The 20,349-nt window shown below is 47.2% G+C and overlaps 1 protein-coding gene across 1 annotated transcript; it reads right to left on the bottom strand.

Moving 5' to 3' along the window:
- Window positions 1–7,609: 7,609 nt before the first annotated feature.
- On the bottom strand, window positions 7,610–18,770 carry LOC104074447 (nuclear factor of activated T-cells, cytoplasmic 1-like; the record flags this gene model as incomplete). Its single annotated transcript, XM_009574560.1, is given in 4 exon segments — window positions 7,610–7,769; window positions 16,922–18,024; window positions 18,027–18,062; window positions 18,707–18,770. Coding segments are annotated over 4 exon segments (1,363 nt in total), but the record flags the coding sequence as incomplete, so codon positions are not given.
- Window positions 18,771–20,349: the final 1,579 nt, after the last annotated feature.

Raw genomic sequence — 20,349 nt, 5'->3', positions numbered from 1 at the left:
AAAGGAAGGAACTGGGAACATTTAGCTCCGTAAGCACATTTGCAGCAGCCTCATTAGCAGTACCACAAACGCCTTTGCCGGGCTGCTGCGGCTTGTGCAGGTATTTTCCTAGCACACCACTGCAAAGAAATCACCTATTTCGATTGCTGATTATATTAATTTTTTTGTTTCCATCTTCATTGAACACCACCCACTGACAGATACTCGCCAGGCCCATAGACACGCTTGCAATTTATTTAGTTACGCAGAAAAAACAAGGCAAGGGGGATTTTTCTTATCTTGCTTGGGACCTGACCACTTGCGGGAAAGGGGAATGGCAATTTCTAGAAAGAAAATTCAGAGACAGCAAGAGACACGGCGTCTGCAACTTTTAGCAGGAGTGATGCAATATTAAGCAGGGGGCAAAAGGGATGGAAAGGACAAAAAAGCATAGCACTCAAACAGTCAAGGATGAGTCCCGATTCCTCCCTGGAGAGCAGTGATACACGTTTTTGAGGTATGCTTCCAAAATGATGATGAATCGCGCTTTCAGACAGTGTACAGAAAAAACTCTGTCCACGCTGCAAACAATTCACTGAGTGAAAGCATGCAGCATGAGACCTGAGGACAAAGTAAATGAGAAATAAGAGAAGACAGACTACTACATTTATGTTCTGTCTTTCTTGGTCTTGCAGAGACTTCCATCACATTGTTTCTAGACACTCAAAGTGTGTGTGCTGCGGGTCACCAAAACCAGCCCAACAAGCAGAAAGGATGGCTCTGTGAGCAGTGGTGGAGATAAAGATGACTCCTCTGCTTCCTTCCTAGGTCTAACCTAGAAGGTCTTTGCCTTATCGACCACTACCTGAGGACAGCTAGAAGATACCCCACACAGCAAGAGCAATGCCACCAACTCCCTCATCGCAAAGGACGAGGCAGAAAGGAAACCGGGAGAGGCCAAGGAAGAGGAAAGCCGGGAGCTGATATCATCATCCCCTTTCCCGAGGAACGGAGACAGCAACGGCGGAGGAGCGGGAACGCTTCCCATCCCCTCCTCCCTCAAGCCCACCACTAACTTCTGCTTTGCCAGCAGCCAGCGAGTCCAAACTGAAGGCAAACCTAGGATGTTGGGCTAAATCCTTCCGGATGGAAAGCCAGATTGAATATCTCAGTGTCCTAACAGCCGGGATATGTACTGCGGCGTCCGTCAGGCCGAGCGGGGGCGAGGTGTCGTTTTTAAAGGAGAGCAGAGTGCATCCCCCAAGTGCTGGCTGGTGGAAATTTCGTTTTTCATTTGGAAAGGGCTGTTGCGCCAAACAGCAGAGGCCTGTCCCCAGGACTGCTCATAAATCAGAGCTGAAGTTGCATTTTCAGGGTCGTGAAATCTTCACTGGCTGACAGCAGCACGCTTTCCAGAATGGCTCCCTTCTGGACTTGGCTCTTCTCAGGGAGGCCATAAGCTACCTATACGGCTGTGCTTGTGGAGCTACCCTGTGGGACCAACTTCATGTGAAATACCAAAAAAGAGAAACTCCCCCCTTCCCAAAATATGATCTTCTAACAATGAAAAACCGTGATAAAAAGCTCTCAATGGGCTTTCTTCCATTTGTTGGATTTATAGAAGCAAAGCAGCCTTAAAACATCTGCCAAATCATTCTACTTTTCAGTTTTGATTATCTGTCTTCTAGTTTGAGGTTAGCTTTAACTATACAGATGCAAGAAGTGAGAAATCCATTCAGCTTAGATTTATTCTTAAGAAGTACCGGCTGTCTAAAACAAGGCTATAAAATGTAGGCTCCCTGTCTGGTTTGTTGTATGGTTGCACGGCTTTGTGCTATTAATTGCAACCTGGCCAACAGGTGCTTGCCAATATCTTTATATCCTCACCATAAGAAAGGATTATATTTCCATCTGGATAAAAGGGTGACGCTGTCTTCTAAAAAGAAGTCAAGAGCAGCACAGAGAGGAAGTCCACTGTGGCATGACAAGTTGAATCACTGCTTACTAACGAGAATATGCCCTCTTCTCTGCTCTGACAGACCCAGAGAGGGAAGGGGAAAGCGGCTAACACGATTTTTTCCACATCCACTCCTCTTGGTCAGGTGTCAGATGGCCATGAGCTGGACCCACCAGGGACTGTTTTCCTTCCAATTCCATTGACTCACCCAGCAATGGTGGCAGCCCTGTTGTTTAAAACAAACTCGCAGAGTGAGGGACCCCTACCAAGAAAAGCACTTATGCATGCACTGCAGGTATATGAGAAGTCCCATACTATGTACTTAAAAATTAACCACGGGCTCACTCTTGCTGTGCAGCATCCGAGCATCGCTGCGAAGGACTTGCCCCGCTCTGTCTGGAAGAGCCTTCCTCTTGGCTTCTTTATCCCTTCATCTCCTTCCTGTCACCAATGGTGACCACCTCTTTTCAGTCTTTTCCTTTAGCTCTTCACTTCTCTCTTCTTCCCATCTTGCCTTCTGTGTAACTGCACAACCCTACTGCCTCACGCTGTTAACTATTTGTGAAGCTGGGTGCACGAGAAGTGCATAAGACTGTGATGTTAAAACAAAAAAGCCCCAACCTGAATGCGTTTGCAGCTCGCTGGACTGACTGCTGCCCCCTGAAGTTACAAGAGTTCGATCAACAAGGCTTTCTATTCCCTGAGGGATTTGCAAAAGATATTCATAGCTTTTGGGTCTGGAAGATGAAAGGACTCTGATAAATACCTGCAGTGGCCAGCACCTGGACCTGGAGTACTTGAGCTCGTTATCCGAAAGCAACAAAACCAACTGATCCATGGGAAGCAACTGGTAACACGCTCCACGTGTTACCGGGATGCACAAATAGCTCAGAGGCATGTTGGTGCCTAATTGGTGATGTGGAGATGTACAAAAATACTGAGACAGCAATTGCTTTAGAGAAGAGTTTGACACTTGTTAGTCAAAAGGGGATTTAAAAATCCCAACATACGCCTCAAGGCCTTTGAAAATCGGACCCAAAGTGCCCACTTGAGATCTCGTTGAGAAACGACACAACTCTTGTGAGCAAGTCTCCTGGCACAGACAACATGTTGACTATGTAAACCAGCACACAAATCATTGTGTTTTGCCTGTAAAATGAGGGAGTTCAGACCATTCATCTGTTCACAGGCTCCGATCAAGTTCCGTATTGGAGCACACAAGCCACCATCTCACTGCAGAGCGATACAGTGAAAGGCAAGGCAGCACTCACTGTATCTTCAATATTAACCTACTTTTCCAAGAGGAAAACAAATTCTGGCTAGTACCGGTTACCTAGATAAAAAAGGAAAAACCCTACAACTCCTTTTCTTCCCTTTTTCTAACTGATTTATCTACCTCACGTCAAGAGTGATCGTGAAGAAAATTCCTGGCATACTTTGCGTCAAAAAACTGAGTAATAATCATGACTTTTGAAAGTGCTTACTAGACTATTCTGTGCATTTGAGCATTTTCTTTCACCCTTTAGTCCAGTCTTCTATGGGAGTAAATCATACCCTTTAATTAAACATTCTTGAGTATTTGGATTTTATCTCAGAGATACACCGCGCCCTGCTTGTAAAAATTCCATCTCAGGCAGCCAAAGTGCTTGACTTACTCCAAAGGTGAGTTATTAATTAGAATATCTATAGACCATATATTTATAATCTGGTGCCATCCCTCCCTGGGGATCCCAAACTTTTATCTGCCAGATTACTTACCTGCAGCTGAAACAGAGCCATCGCTGGCTGGAATGTAACCCCCATCTTGTGCAACTCCTCACCACCACTTTTAAGAAGAAGAATGGGAGATAGGTCCAAATGGAGGACGTTTTTAAGACGTTCTTGATGTAAACCCCTTGAATTAAATTCACCTCGCTTAAAATATGGCTGTAGCTATCTAACTCTGTGGGTTTCCTGAAATCCCCATTCATTTCATCTTGCTCCATTCAGAGAAATCCTCACTCTAGTCATGAACTCCTGCAAACGCGGAGGTGCCAGCAGGATGTGATTTTGCTCCCCAGAGTGGTCCCAGGTTTCGCCCTCACCTGGCACGGCGTGCAGCTTCATAACGCCCGACGCCAGCTGGGGCACCGGCCCCGTTCTGACTCAGAGAGGGGAGCACCCTGGTCTGAAATCACCAAAGGCAATGACAACTCACAAAATACTTCCCCGCGCCAAGGGGTAAGAGCCGGTGCCAGCCGTGAGCTCACCAGCACCACTCCCCGGCACCACTCGCTTGCCAATCTTCTGCAGCATTTTTAGCTCGCTAGGTGCGCCGGCTCATCCCACTCTCAAAACTTTTAGCAATCGAGAACAGCAATAGCTTGGGGCTGCCATGGCAGGCAAACACCCGAAGAGGCGAAGGCGAAATGTGAGAGAGAGGAATATTGCGTTACCGGGCTCATTAGCCCTCACGAGCAACTTTGAAGCGCTCAAAACCGAACTGTTCCTAAGTGCAGAAAGGAGGGTGCAGCCATCCCACAGAAGGAAATCCTGCTGGCACGAAATACGCCTGGGAGACAGCCCGCAGGAGTCTCCAGTGAGCAAGCCCCACACAGATGATGGAGAGGTGATAAGGAGCGAGTGGCACCTTCCAGCACCAGGCTGGGGCAAGACTCTGCTGCCGCAGGCAGCTGCCAGCACCCGCCAGGCTTGCCCCTTCCGCGGGTCAGCGTAAACCCCCAGGGCAGCCTGCCACGCTCAGCGCTGCCTGCCCTTTCCCGGGCTCAGGTTTGGGAGAGGAGAGTAATCTCATACGCCGGCGGGCGTTGAGCACGCTGCTGGGTCCCAGTGCAAAGCTCTTCAGCTTTACATGCGGCCCTCTCCAGCTCCAGAGAAAAGCCAACAGCCTGGAGGAGCCACTAGAGCCAAGGAAAAAATTGGTCTCCAACCCTGGACTTCATGTCACACACACTAGAGACTCCCACCCTCCTACACCACTGCTCTCCTCGTCCAGCACGCTTGCCTTGGAAACCTTCCATTCTCGGACCCTTCCAACCTCCTACAAGAAGAGATGGAGCAGCAGCAAGGAAGCTAACGTTGCCTGGAAAAAAAGATAAACACGCTCCGGCTGCAGAGAAAGCAACCTCCCGGCAATTTTGCTGGGGAACCGTGCCATGAGTAGCGGATACTTTTTGGATTTACTTCTCTGCCTTAGCATGCCCCACAGGTATGTGGAGGTATTAGCGTGAGAAAATCTCCTGGTTTGGGAAGCAGGATGCTAGCGAGAAGGGGTCTGAAACAGAGAAGGGAGGAAGAGACCTCTTCCACATCCTCCTCGTGTCGAAGGTAAAGGCGAAGAGCTTTAACAAAAGCAGAGTTTAAGTAAACTCCCCCAAAGTAGTGACGTAAGAAAGACCTGACTGCCCACATGGGGCAAAAAAAAAACGCAGAAGGGTAGTGCAAGAGGTCAGAGCAGTTTTATGAGGGGTTTCCCTGAGTCAACACAATTGAAAACACTGGGAAATATTAGAGGGAAAAGCTTGATCCAAAATCTCTCACCTGAAGAGGCTCAGATACTGTTTGAGCTTACACGTGGGTGTGAACTTTGAAGCTTGGGCTCCTTTCTGTATAACATAGTGGACTGAATCAAACCCAACCCAAACACCTGCAACATCTGGAAAAACGTTGATTCAAAAATGCATTTTAGAGCTTTTGTCAGTCACCAATTTATCAGAAGTTACTCCCTAAATTTCCTCCTCCTCCTTTCATTTATTTATAAGTACTTTTGTTTTTAAAGTAGTTCTTTATTTATAAGTACTTACTATTTGTCTTATTAAAAATATTTATAAGTATTTTCTTTCTTTTTTGGAGGTACTTTTCATCCATCCATCCAACTCTGGTCTAAGTCAGAAGCTTTTAAGTATCTCCTCAAACAGATAACACTGGCTGGGATGGCAGCGTCAGCACAGAGAAGCTTTTTCTGGCCCTCTTTATGTTTCTGTTCTTTTTGGAGAAAAGGATGTTCAGGTTGTAATAAAAGGACTGAAAAATACATTAATCTTTATTAAACCGGTAGAGCCAATTGACAGGGCTAGGGCTGGCTGCTTCCTCCCCTCTCCCTTCATGCCCTTCCGCAGTTTCCTCTCCTCTCCTCTTTTCTGACACTTGTTTTTGTTTGGAAGTAGCATGCTCACTCTCGACCGGGACAGGGGATGAGAGGGGAAGTGTCTGGACGCATTTAGTCCAATTAAATGTTGGCATCACATTCAGTCTTTCCAAAAAGCACGTAGGAAACTTTAAACGCTGGGCTGGCTGCTGCAAATTGATGCCTCCCCATTTACATTTCCTTGCATCAAGCCGCGAACAGAGTAGGTATTAATTGTCATCAAGCGTGTCTGCCACAAACCCCTCTTTGATATCATTCACAAATGTTCTGCTAAAACCTTTCATCTTTCAGCAGATCACTTCCATAATCCCACGTCACTGATGAGTTTTGGCAGATCTAAAGTTGCTGCTGACAACTCCCCTCACTTTCCTTTTTCAGCTGCCGCAGCAGCACACAAATTCTGTAGTGGCATTCCCTGCCCAATGTCATCTCAAACTGGCATCGTTCCTTTGAATGACGTGTTTGCTAACAGGGTTTTACAGCAAATAAACAAACGCACACGAGCCTCGCGTGTGTGGTCTGTGCATCACCTTGAGCCATCCGGTCTTTCGACAAGCCGCTGCTCCCACAGGAAGGGATGTGGCATAAACCCAAGCAGCGCCAGCACGGCGGCAGCGCCTGCCTCCCTCCCACAGACAGTGCCCTGACACCCGTGGGTCCCACGGCGTCCGGGCAGTGATAAAACCTGGGCTCCACTGCACAGGGGGTGACAACTCCGACAGAAGGCACTGAGAAAAGTTTAACTTCTGGGTGAGAAAGAAGCAGCTGAGGAGGGACAGGCACAGTTGGCTCTCTCCCGCTACTTTCTCTTTTTTTGTTTTAAACAACTAAATCTTGTTCTTTCCACTCCTAAGAAAAGTCCTTTAAAAATCAATGAGACTAGTCATATAAATGAATTAAGGGTCAGTTTACAGCGTTATTAAATTAAATGCTTTATATACAGTAACTGAAGAGTTCAGTAGAATTCATGAAACTAGATTCAGACCTCAGATGTTTTCCAGAGTGGCTGGAAGGGCTTAAGGAACTAAACAGAAGAAGCTCAAAAAGCCTCGCTTTGCTCAGCACTCACTGCAACCAAACCAGCGACATACTTCCACATTACTGCTACGGCTCTGCCCTCCGACATGTGTTCACAGCTCTGATTAATCCAACCACAAGTTAAGGACTAAGAGTACTGAGGCGCATCCCCAGCTGATTTGAGTATAAGCTGCATGTCTGGAATCTGACTGCACAGAGAGGTCCACGGTCACCACTTGCCAGCTGAACACTTGCTAAGTCGTACGCCGACAGAGCAGCAACCCGCTCGCGCCGTATTCACATTGCTAAAAGCAAGTGGATGCTCTTGCCTTGTTTTTAATAAAGGTTTGGTCCATCCAGTTTAAAATACATTCTAAGGCACGCTCATGCGCAGTGATCTTTGAGGTCAGGAAAAATCTCCTGTCGCTTTTCGGTTTTGGAGAAGAAAGAGTGCTCATCACAGAGCACCGAGATAAACGACCTGTGCTGCTCGTTACGTGTTTTGGTACCTGCACAATAGGGTGGCCCCCCGCAGATGCCTTCACAGCCCCTCGACTGCCTTCTGTCTCGTAATGAGCTCGGTGGTGGGATTTCGGCTGCACTTCAATACGCAGTTCATAAGGTCCTGAGTGAGATGGCAGCTGCCAATCAAGGGCAGGCAGGGATGGGCTATAATGGAAAGGAAAACGTATTAAAAATTAACGTCAAGTACACTATCACAAACCACAAGCATCCAGCACTATTACTTTAGAGACCATGTTTCGCAGTTCATCCTTCACCATCTTACATTTAAAATTTCATCAATATGGATAATGCCACGACATAAGTAATTTAGAAGGTAATGGTTATTTTATGAAGATTCATGGGTCGAGCATATCTGATGGCCGAGATGCTATCCCGTTTGTAAACAAAATGGAAAAACGTTAAGACACAGCTTACAAATATCTTAATATATTGATTCTTGAACCAAAAGGAGAAAGGTAGGCAGAAAGACGCAGAGGAATTTAAGGAAGAGGATTTCTGCTGTGGAAGTGAATGCCAAACCAGCTTTGGAGGAGTTCTGCATGTAATGAATCTAATGGATTTCAACAAATCTGCTCAGTTTAAAGGGGGCGGAAAGAAGAAGAAAAGCCATTTCCCAGCTTCCTTCCCAATACAAAACACGTCAAAGAGTCTCAAAGCGAAGCCGGTCTCTTTCTGGTTCATGCACTGCAAGGGAGCAAGCTCTGAAGTCAGAACTTGCTTACAAATCCTACTAATGATGACGCGCAAGCCAGAAGAAAATCCAGCTCGCTCTTCTGGCCCTGTATTGACTCTGCAATTAACTAAAATATTAAGGACTCATTACCATCGCGCAAGCAAGCAGGCCTGACAGCATGCGATGGTGGGGAAGCGTCATTCTTAGAAACGCACTTCCAGTGTAAAACCACACTTGAAAATAGTCAGGAGAGCTTGGCTGTAAGAAATGCCAGGTTGATGCTTTGGGGTAAAAAAAAAAGAAGAAACAAACAAGCACTCTTGAAACAGTGTCAGGCGCGAGACAAATTTATTGATCTTAAAATCGAAGCAAAAAGCTTCATGATGAAAACACTAATTTTATGTCTAGCGTATATTCTGTCCTTTGGTGAATTCTCCTCACCAGATGTCCTTCAAAAGCCTTTACAGGTAGTTAAAAGGCACAACCGCATCATACTACTCTGTCCTCCTACATCAAACTTTATTATCTCTCCCATCAGCCTGGAGAGGACGACCAGCAAGCAGAAAATCACAGTCCTCCACCCTTTTGTTGTTGTCACGGACCGGGGCTACCCGCCATGGTGAGAGGGCTCGTCCTGCCGCAGCGTGCAGACGAGGAAGCTGAAGGGCTAATTAGCTCTCGCCCCAGTCTGCAAGAAGGCTGGCCACTGGGGATTTACCGGTTCCTCGCCTCGCTGCTATAGCCCTGGTGCAAGGACAGTCTGAGCAGCGTGAATCACGGCTGAAATGAGCTGGCTGGGAGGGAAAGGATGCAAATGGGCTTCTGCACTGGATGCATACATTACAAGCGTATATTCAGCTAGAGACTGAATACTCCATTCTACCGTCCCCATGATCCACACGCTACCCCAGCGCGCTTTCGCCTCCGCAGGCATCACAGCTTTCACATCCCCCAAAGCATCCCTGCTGTCTCCCACTGCGGGCCAGAGACTTTAACCACTCACACTGGGGTTTCTTTTGCTTTGCCTTTTTTTTTTTTTTTTAAAGTGCTTATCCAGCCCTTTATCACCGACATACCTAACTCCTATCTGCTAGCGCACATGTGCATGTACACTGATGGGACTTCAGGTGGTGCTAAGTTTCTCTACATTATCTTTCTTCACTGCTTATAAATTTGCCGATTTGAGCCATGTGATTTGAATGCCTATAGACACGCACTACACGCATCACAGGGGTCAGCTGGAGCCACTAAGTCCCAGCCCTGGGTGAGGACCAGGACCACCCTCACTCCCTGGGCACCCCCTGCTACCCCAGCATGGCTTGCTGGCGAGTCGCAGGCTCCAGTCTTCCAGCTACTCTGCTCTCCAGCCCTCAGGACACAGAGCATCCTCAAAAACAACAGAAGGGGAGAGAAGAAAGTAGCCGTACAGCTCCCAGCTCAGCCCAGATGGGAGCTCATCCAAAAGAAAGATGTTGCCGCTGTGAGGGCTCCCAGCGCCCATGAACATCTGGATCCAGCAGGAGCCAGCGGGGCACCCTCTGCAGAGGCAAGACCATGCCAGGGACAAATCCTGAATTTGGCTACTGCCCCCCCAAGCACGGGAGCCCCAGCCTTGGCTAGAGGCAGGATGCTACATCTTCTGAGCTCCTGAGCAAGCCTTTCCCCCAAAATGGCCAGGGCCCACCTTGGGGGCGAGGAGAAGCTCTTCCGCTACTAGACACTCATACAAAGAGCAAAGAGATGGCAAAAAATTACAGGCAACTGGGTATTGTATATAGCCACTATTCTTTGCCTAGCACGTTAGTTACACATACTTTAGTCTGAAAAAGTCTCAGAAAAAAAAAATTCTGGATAAACCATATTTGACTAATGATAAATGACAAAGAGCAGAGCAAAACAGCTGTGTCTCTCCTGGTGATGATCAGCACACATTTTTAAACAGATGTTTCTGGTTTTAAGTAAATTCTCACTTGATGGATCTTTTTTTTTCTGAGGACACAACATCTATCAGATTGGAAATTTTTAACACTTAATTAAAAAGGACAACTCTGACCGGCATCATGTAGCCTTCAAGTGAAGAGGGATTTTTTTTAAGATACATGAAAGTAAGTAATAGTTCTATAACTAATTACATCTCTCTAAAAAACAAAGAAAAACCCACAAAAAGCCCCTTCAAATCAGCACCTGAAAATGTCAGTATAATTAAGTTGTAAAATTCATGTTCTCAAATAAAGCCTGAAAATAAAAACACAGTTTGGTGTTCGCCTGCAATCTATCATTGAAATTCCAAAATACCACCTGCCAGTTATAAATTGACAATTAATGGCAGTTTTCCTGATAAAGGAAGCAGAGTGATGCATTTAACAGTGTCATGGGCTGGGGCTGTCAGAGCTATTTCCTATGTTAGGTTATCTTCATCATGCACTTAATTTCCTGCGGCTAAACGTGGTTAAAGGAAAAAGTCACCAAGCAAATGGTGTAGTGGTAAAATCAAATCTGGTTGCTGCAAATAAACCTTATCAATTTGAAAAGGCCCAAACTACCTCATCTAGCCAGCATCACGCGGAGGGGAGAAGAGCCCCTCCACAAGGGTCAGGAAGACAAATAGAAGTTCTTCACGCAGTCTTCCTATCAAACATACATCGGTGTATTTCCCTCAGATCGAATTTTCCACCAACTGAAAACCTGTTCCATTCCTTTCCTCGCCATAATAAATCTAACTGTAGTCCTCCTAAATGCTCTAATGAGGGATGGTTGTTTCAAGGCGGGTTCACAAAACCTGGTGTTAGGCTGTAGAAAACTCGCTCAATGTAACTCTGTCCTACATAAATCAGATTACAAAACAGATGAATAGTGATTTATTTTGCATACACCAGATACACAATATGATTAAATCAAAAACAGATTATCCAGTCTGGCTGACTTCTGCCTTTAGCAGAAAGATTCATCAAGTTACAAAAAAAAAAAAAAAAAAAAAAAGATACTAAGCAGCACACTGGAGTATAGGCAGGGAGGAAACAAAGCCAAAAACTTCTACTAAACTTTGTGAAGGTGTTTAAGCCCCTTTTCACATGACTGCTATGCATTTGGGAATTAAATTACCATTACACTTTCTAAGCTACTAGATGCCCAAGGCCACTTGAAAAAGAGATTTAAAAACATTTTTGTCCTTAACTAGGCTGCTGTGCAAAAGGTGTCAGAACAGCTGCCGGTCTCGCACAAGGACTAACCCTGCTCGTTGGCCAAGTACCACGGCATGGAGTCACCCACTCCAGATAGCTGCCTGACAGCAGCGTAAGCCCCTGCCTGGAAGAGCAGGACGGTAAGTGTGTTTCAGCGCCTAAAGTAAAGCCAGTGACTTAGAAGGAGTGTGGCTGAGACTGGGTGCCCTGCACTGAACTTATTTTTTCTAACAGGGAGTGTTCCTTTAGAAACAAAAACATCAACTAGAGAAACCACAGGGCTGCCGAAACTTTTACCAGGCTGCTAGCTTGCCCCTGCTCCAACTGTGCACCAAATGCAAATATGGTTACAATTTATTATTTATTACCCGTGTCTCACATCAAAGCAGATGCCTGTTAAAGATCCCTGTGTGTTTTTTCGAAAAGTAAGAAAACAGCGATGATGCCTATGTGTCCACCAACTTGGCTGTGGTCAGAAAAATGTACCTGCTTTATACTTCACCTATGAGTTAACGTGGGCAGATTTTTCTCTCTTTTTTTTTTTTCACTTCCCGTCTGAGAATTGAGCAATCTGGCTGCGAGCTCTTAAAATAGATGCTGTGTCCCACCCCAGACTTGGCTGTATTTTGCTGGCATGCGGAGCAAGTAGCTCCTCCATGGAGTGCATGCGGCGCACTGGAATTCCTCACGCTGAAGTCTGAAAACACGAGTCGTCGTCATACTCCCAGATAATACTTAATGCTACTGTCCTGAAATTTCACATTCAGAGATCGATTTGCATGGGCAATTTTGCATTTGTTGGCTTCGAGAAAGAACAAGAAATTATTGCCGCGGGAACGGAGATAACAAGTGGCTGGCATCGCATCTCTGCTCCTCCCGAATGTAGAATCACGCGATGCTAAAATGAGCTGGTGAAGGAAGGCCATTAATAAGATGCTCACAAGGGCATTTGAATTAACTGAAACACAGTCAGCAGAAAGCGTGGGAAGGATTAAATCAAACAAACAAACAAAAAAAAATCCGTTTACTGAGACAGGCTTCCAAGCAGTCTTCAGCCTTATGGTACACCAACCTAACGTAATCAAAAGCCGCCGCTACGTGGTAGCAAACCAAACTTGTTGAAGCATCTAAATATCCCCATCCAGCATGAATATAGCAGGAGAGAGAAAAAGGTTACAGGCATTGTGGGCTCTTCCCTGTCCACTCCCCCTGCCCTCCAGTTAACACTAATGGGTCCCAGGAGATGGTCACCAACACAGAGCCCCAAGTCCCCATCTCACTGGGTCTTGCCCAGACAGCCCTGCCTTTGCTTGTCTGAGGAACTTCCTCTCGCTCACCATAAACACACAAGTTTGCCATGAACGCACAGGTCAGCAAATCCAGTGGTGCTGCACCAGTGACTATCCCATCTTAAGACAGCTGGTGCCCTTTTCCACCTTCAGAAAACCCCAATTTCTTGAGAAACTCAACTTCCCCCAAGTAAGGCTGTCCTCTATCTCGTGATCTGGACCAAAAGATCTGTTTTTTCAAAAAAAAAGAAACATCAAGAGCATCTGTAAGGTCCACAAATCAAAAGAAAGAAGGAAAAAAATACGCAACATTCTAAAATCACGATTTTTAAGGAAATCATACGGTTTGGGGCCTCAATGAATGATTTTTGCATGCTTGAGTTTAATACTGTCACAGTCACAAAAGTGGAATCCAGAAAATATACAAAAAATAAACAGGCCCATTGATGCAGACTTTTGGCTTTTACCAAATGCGCTTTTGCAACTGGCAGACAGGTATCCAGCCATACGTTCTCTGGGTGCAAACTACAGCCTCCATATGTAAAACTACATGACCCCGTGTCTGTGAGGTCAAGAACATACATGTGTATTTTTGAGGCTGAAAAAGAGACTGCAGCTAAAGAAAATGTGGCTTTTAACGGTTAAAAAAAATAAACCGTACAAGAGGGAGCTTTTATAAGCCACCTGGAACTGGGTGTCTATTCCTGGAAGCTCCTTTTGGTGTGGTAGACCTCATACATGCCATATGCCCAACCAACAAACCCAACCATTTCTCTACCCCCTCCCCGAAAAAACACTGTATTTAATGAAAACTCAAGTGTTACAGGCCTACACACTTCTTGGATTTAAACTGATGACACTTGAAATAACTACAATGCATTACTTTTCAGTGAGTAAGAAACTGTCTCCAGGAAATTTCAGGTTGTGTTTAGTCAAATACAGCGGCTAAAGAGGAAGTCATAAAAAATGGGTAAGATGATAGTCAGAAATCCGGCACTTCGTAAGTGCCTATACTTTTTTTTGTAATATAGGATGATTTGGGACATGCTAATGAGTGGGTAAAAAATAAAAATGGGATTTTAGTTTTGCAAATAGTCACTAACACTGCCGCCATACCAGAGGGCAGAAGTCCAGTCCTGCACTTCCATTTTGGCTTTGACGTTTTTGCCCCTGAGAGATTCTGCATTACACTGCACTGAGGAGCAATGGAGAAATGTCACAGAAAGGAACACAACTGAGACAGCAAGGGCTTGAGAAACACAGAGCATCACCTGCTTATACAAAACCTGCCAGGTAGAGTGCTTCTTTTTAAACTATTTGAGACTTGGAGCTAAAAGCTGAAGCAGAATTTCACAAAGACCACCTCTTGACTCTCCACATAATGATTTACCTCCAGTAGTTTTTGAGGCAAATTGGTACATTTAGGTAACCCATTTCGGTCTGGAAAAGGTACGATTCCCATCGCTACCTCAAGGTTTGTTCCAAAGCTTCCCCTGAAAATCTCTGCTTGGTCTCTAAGTATTTTCTACATCCAGAGATTTGGCATGAGGCCCTGGGCTGCAACCCAAGCACCGCAGACAGATCCCCAGCAGACCTGGGTTACCCTGTGCAGCCTCAGCCTCGGCTGCGGGGTCGGGCTCTGCCCTCCCACCCCGTCTTGCGATCCTCAGCACCTGCCTGCCGAGTCCCGTGCAGGAATAGAGTCGCCCGTCCATAGCCCTTGAGGGGGATGCGTGAGCCCAAACCCGCTCCAAAGAGCCCACAGCCCGGGGACCGGGCTGAGCCTCCGAGCTCACAGTCCTCTTAAGCAACCAAGAGAAGCATGAGGCACAGAAAGGCTGTGTTTCTGTTAAGGCAGGCGTTATTACACTCTTATTATATACTGTTATTATTCCCTTGCTCCAGGACTTGAAAAGCCTAAAGCAGATTGAGCTTTAATTATGACAAATGAAAACAACATCAATTTTAGCAACAATACAAAAAAGCAGTTTCCCTTTTAGACAGATGCCCGCTATAAAACCCCGGGAAAGGAGACAGCACCCGGCCGACGGTTTGCCTGAGCCTGCTCCCTCCTGCCCCCAAAGAGATGGGAATGCAAGAGAGGGAGGGAAAGGCGTCAGTGATTTTCCAAGGCACGCTGGCTTTTGATGAAAATTGAACCGCGTATTCAGGAAGAGACAGAGGAGGTAATCAAATCTGGTTATCTCGCAATCATTATGACCGGGTAGATTTTGGAGCCCGAGTTGTTTGTTGGAACCCACCCCTCCAGCCCTTGCGTTTGAAATAGAACAGATGTGTAACATAACAGGAAAAAAATCCAGCTCTGTTGTGACAAATTCTTAACCAATTTTTTTGGAAAGATTTAAAATAACATAGTTTCTGTTGCGTAGGCTGTGATCCTGTTGACGTCCGTGCTCAGTTGCCCAGCACTTTCATATACATAAAACGAGAGGAATTTTTGGTGGAAGGAAGCACGGTCAGTCTATCTGATTGGTAAAATAACTTAAAATCACATTTCGACAGTAACTTCCAACTGCCCTAGAGCACGAGTTAATGAGATCACATGGAAACATATTGCAAACCAGGAAACATATTTTATACAAGACCAAAACAGTGGAAAAAAATGTTAAATACACAACGTAGTGGGGCTCCGTTTTGTACGCTTCACCTTTCTTGTTTGTGTTAGCGCACAGGCATGCCGGGTGCCTCCTGACGGACTGCAGCAAAGCGCCTACGGGCTGCTCACTGCAACGGAAAGATAAAAGCCTGTTTGGCCAAACTGTCCTATTATTGCCCTTGAAGTCTTCGGGAAAAGGCAGCCCCCCGGACGCAAAAGCCCACGGCCGGCCTCTCTGATGAACGCGTGCTACTCGGCACTTCAGTGGGAGAACGTAAAAGGCTTTTTTTAAGTACGCAGGAAGGCTCTGAAGGGTTTGCCCGGTGTTAAAAGTCGCTATCCCAGCTCCGAAAGGCAGTGAGCGCTTACCTCTGGATGGCTCAGCCAGACCCAGAGGGGTTGCTGCACTTCCCAGCGCTGAACTGAGCCAGGGTCCTGCAAGAAGCTTGGGCAACACAGAGAGGAGGAGGAGGAGGAGGAGGAGTGCTGTAACACGAAGGGCCACAGACCACTCAATCTCAGTTTTGGGAGACAGCACGTGGCAGAGAGGTGCTCGCTGGAGAAAAATGAGACCAGGGAAGGTATCGCTAAATAAAACATTTCAGCTGCGTGTCCACATCTTTCATTTTGAGAAAGACAGCTTTGCTGTCAAAAGCAAGAAGCCAGAAGTGCTTGGGGAAGAGGAGGGGGGTGGCCATCACAACCAGGGACTGGGATCAGCCTGCAAACTTTTGGAAAGCCAAACTCTTTTCCTGCACCATGTGCCACTGTACATACAGCCTTTAGAAGACTTCAAAATAAAGACCATAATTGAGACCGAAAGAGAAAGCAATGGATGTAACTCAAATTCTGGCTATTCTGTGGTGCTTCCTACCCAGAGTCCTCTTGTGATAAATAAATGTGACCAGTATATTATCATCTGACAAATAAGGTTTTCTTCTTTAAACATAAAAATGGTGGGGAAAGGGGAAAAAAGAAAATCTCTATCCAACGCAAGTAGGAAAAGAAGATTGGTAAGAAGCTTTCAGACGAAGCAAAGTAAAAGCTGAAATAATGCACAAAACTACTGTATTCCTATTCTCTTTGTATTCACTGTCTATGAAGCATAAATGTAAAAGGCCCTGTAACAGCCACAATTATGGGAACATCTCTTAGTTCTACAACAAAAACATATTAAGACATGATGAGCTATTTAAGTAAAGTCAAAGGTTTGATGGTACCAAATTGTCCTGCTGCCTGATGAGCTTCTGAATACCCCATTTCCAGACCGCCCAGGCTGGGGCTCGTCCCCTGGGAAGTGGATAACTAGTTACAACCCACGCGTGGACGACTCCTAGGGCAGACATTTTAACCCTTCAAGGCTTTACTCGTGGTCGCCCCACACAAACGACGGAAGCAATGTCGCAAGAAAGGGCTAAGTGGAATGAGTGGATGGGCAGATTTGGTGGGAAGCAGAGACGGGAAGGGGAGGGATGGGAAAAAAAGCACGCAATAAAGATATTAACAGGATTGCCCTCTAAGTCGGGGTCCCTTACCTCATGTAGGATGTTGGAGACAGAGACTTTGGTTTGGCCCACTGGTAGGGATGCTGTGGCACGGACAGGTACTGCTCGCAGAAGTTTCCTTTCCTGATGTGCTGAAAGCTGGAGAAGTCTTCCGGTGACAAATCGGCAGTTGGCGATATGGTCCCGTGATCCTCGCCAGCCGGTTCAGTTTTGAGAGTCATGGACGGGGTGTGGTCGATGGCGGTCTTCCTCGACTTGATGGGAATCCCGTCGTTCATATCTATGGTGCTGTCGGTGGTGAGGGCGTTGATGGCGGCGACGATGGCGGAGCTGGTGTACTGGTTGGTGTTGCCCAGCCACGTCTCATCCGTGACGCTCACCCGCGGCGAGTTTTGCGGAGAAGGCGTGGGGGAGTGGTGCGGGGAGTAGGAGGTCTGCCGGCCGTTGAGGTTGTACTTTCTCTTGTTACAGGGAGACGGAGGCCTGGAGTTGCGAGCCCCCAGCCAGTTCTCCTCTGTGATGCTCGTCCTGGGAGACGTCGACGGAGAGTGCCTCGGGGAGTTGAGCAAAGTGCAGGCCACCATGCTGCGTTGGTAGCCTTCCTCCGTGTCGGTGGTCTTCGGAGAGACGCATGGGGACTGCCACGGAGAGGTCTGGGGTGAAGTGTATGGATACGAGTAGTTGGACTCGTAGGAAGACGCTTCGGAGTTGCAGCTTCTGGAAGACAAGCTACTCGCTGGACTCAGGCAGGACGGGTCTCTGTACGCCTCAATGTTCGGTAAGTTCAAAGTGGCAGTGGAAGGTGACCGCTTGGTGTTTGGGATGGCCTCCTCAACCTCATCGTGGAAAAACTGGTTGTTGTTATGATGAAGTCCCATGTAAGAAGTGATCTCAATTCTAGGGCTCTCCAGCGCCGGAGCTCCATTAGGCCTGATGTTTGGCGGCAGGTAATACTCGGAGGCCCCGCTGTCTATGTGTCCTCCGTATCCAGAGGGATGGTTTGTTGATGGGACAACTGAAATGACGGGATTTGATGTCTGAAGGCCATGACATGGAGTTGACAATGAGGAATGTGCCACATTTAGAGGCAAGCCAGCATTTACGTTTGAAGATGTATAATTATAGTGTTCTGGAAAACAAACAAACAAACAAAAAAGAATGATATGAAGTGCTGCACAAATATACTCACTTAGTAACATACCGAGCTGGAGTGGAGGGACATGGCAAAACACACAAAAGCACCGCACTCCTTAACAACCCAGCCCACAGGCACGCCTCGCTAGGGGAGAAGCTGCAGACTAGCATCCTTGACAATGTTACTAACTGAGCAGCACAAGACAAGCTATCTTGGGAGGGGGATGTACATGGACTGAGTTTGTCTCGAGGACACTCTTCTTACGCAAACCTTCAGAGCAAAAAATTGAGTCTTCAAACAACAGTGCTTCAGCATTCAGAGACTGCAGTGCTGCTCAAGAGACATGTGCTTTTACGTAAGTGAGCCTGATTCCCTCCTTGAAAAGTTGGAATACACAAAAAACACAGGACAAAAAACAAAAGTGGAGGCAGACTAAAGCGAAGAACACGATCAACTGCGTTCTGTTAAAAAAATTATACACAACCGAAATTTCCATTACAGCAAGTTTCCAACTGGTTCCAGTTAACGAGGATTTTGGAACAAGACGGATCTATTGACCTGCTCTGCTTTCTGGGACCACTTATCCTCCAGCCCAACTGGCAGAGGCCAGGTGAAGGATAAACATGGATGTCTCACTACTCTGCGACAGCTGAAATTCCACTGAAATTGCCGGTTATTACGCGCGCCATGTCGAGCGCTGCCAGCAGCGCGCTCTTGGCCAACGGATTTAACAGCTCCGCTTGTCTAAAAGCAACAGCACAGCTAAACAGCCAGTTTATCTGGAAGGTGATAGATGACATCACAGACTTGCACCGATGGGCTCCCTGACCCAGCGAAGGGACCCAGCCTGCCCTTTGCACGCCTCCATCCCTGCTGTGCTACGGGGAACCAGCATGCCAAAGCCAGTCTGCAGGAGAGCGTCCCTGCTTCACCCCGCGGTCAGCCTGATGAAGGGACCCCTTCAGCTCTGCTCCCCTTTCCCAGGGCCACGTGTGGGTCTCTTTTTGCCACCTGGAGATGCTGGTGGGCTGCGCACAGGGAGATGGACAGCCCTCAACTGAGGGCAACGGGATCAGGAGTCACTGACCCGGTGCCTTCTGAAGTAGGGAGGCTCTGCATCACCAGCACACGTGGGCCAGGATCCCTAACACCAGTATCTCTTGCCGTACTGTAAAAAGACAGCAAAACCTTTCTATCAGGGACAACAGCCGCTGAACTTTGAGTGATGCTTTTCTACAGGTTCCTCTCAGCAGGCTGGAAATGCACCCAGCTCCAGCTCCAGCGCCAGCCCCCAGCTGTGCTTGCAGCGCAGCAGCCTTCCCTGAGGTTTGTTACAGCAGCAGCACTTTCCTGCAGGACAGAGGGAAACTCTGCATCTCCTCTGGCCACAGCTGGTCCATGATGGGAGCTTGTTCCCCTCCCTCCCAGGAGGCAAGCTCCCTGGGTGGTCACCCTTGCCCACCTTCCCTAGGGAGATGTGGAAAAGCTTTGCTAATTACTGCAGCTGTTACTCCCAACAGGACCTGCTCCCCCGGAGCACTGCAGATGCAAACGAGCCTCCAAGCTGGTAACGCCAGTGTAGCGGCTATTCTCTTTCTTTTGTTTATCAGCTCAGCCCTCTCTGGTGTCATCCTCCGGCGATCCCGTGCTCGCCTTTCTTGCTGGCAACGACTCCAAGGCAAACGGTACTTAGGAAAAATTAATGTGCTGTTGCAATTTCACAGCAACTCTGCGATGTTCCAGCTGATGTATGTCATGTCAGGTAACAGTCAGGAACGATGAGCAACAACACCTTCTGAACTCGCTCTCCAGTCTGCCTTCAGAGACCAGGCATTTACTGAGGAAGGGTCATTAAATTACACTGGAGTGTGCCACAAATAAAACTGGATTATTCAAAACGTGCTGCAGCTTCACACGCTATTCAAACAAGGGAGAGAGGAACTATGGAGAAAGAGATGCTACTGCGACAAGGATAATCCGACTGCAGCAGTCACAGCGAGGCACAGATCTGCCTGGGGAATCAGAGTCCCCTCCTTCCAAAATTAGTCCCCTTTTTTTGCTGCCCTGCTACATGGCAGCACCACTCATAGTCACCGCAACCACCACCCCTTCCCTCTCACTCTTCATGGGAAAACAAACCCAAAGTGGTACAAGAGTGGTAAGACCTTCTCCTCTTCAGAAACTGGCTCAGAGAAAGGGTCCAGGCAGCGCCTCCAAGGCAGCCTCAACCCCTTCACTGCTTCCTCCAGCTCCAGAGGAAGGCGATGTCCCTGGCACCGCACTGCTGCCGGGACACTGGCTAGGCTCTTCTTCCACGTATGCC

The sequence above is a fragment of the Fulmarus glacialis genome, unplaced genomic scaffold (assembly GCF_000690835.1).
Source record: "Fulmarus glacialis isolate BGI_N327 unplaced genomic scaffold, ASM69083v1 scaffold46873, whole genome shotgun sequence".
In the NCBI taxonomy this organism is placed as follows: Eukaryota; Metazoa; Chordata; class Aves; order Procellariiformes; family Procellariidae; genus Fulmarus; species Fulmarus glacialis.
The sequence above is the reverse complement of the archived record's forward strand: the minus strand, read 5'-3'. Positions and strand labels throughout refer to the sequence as shown.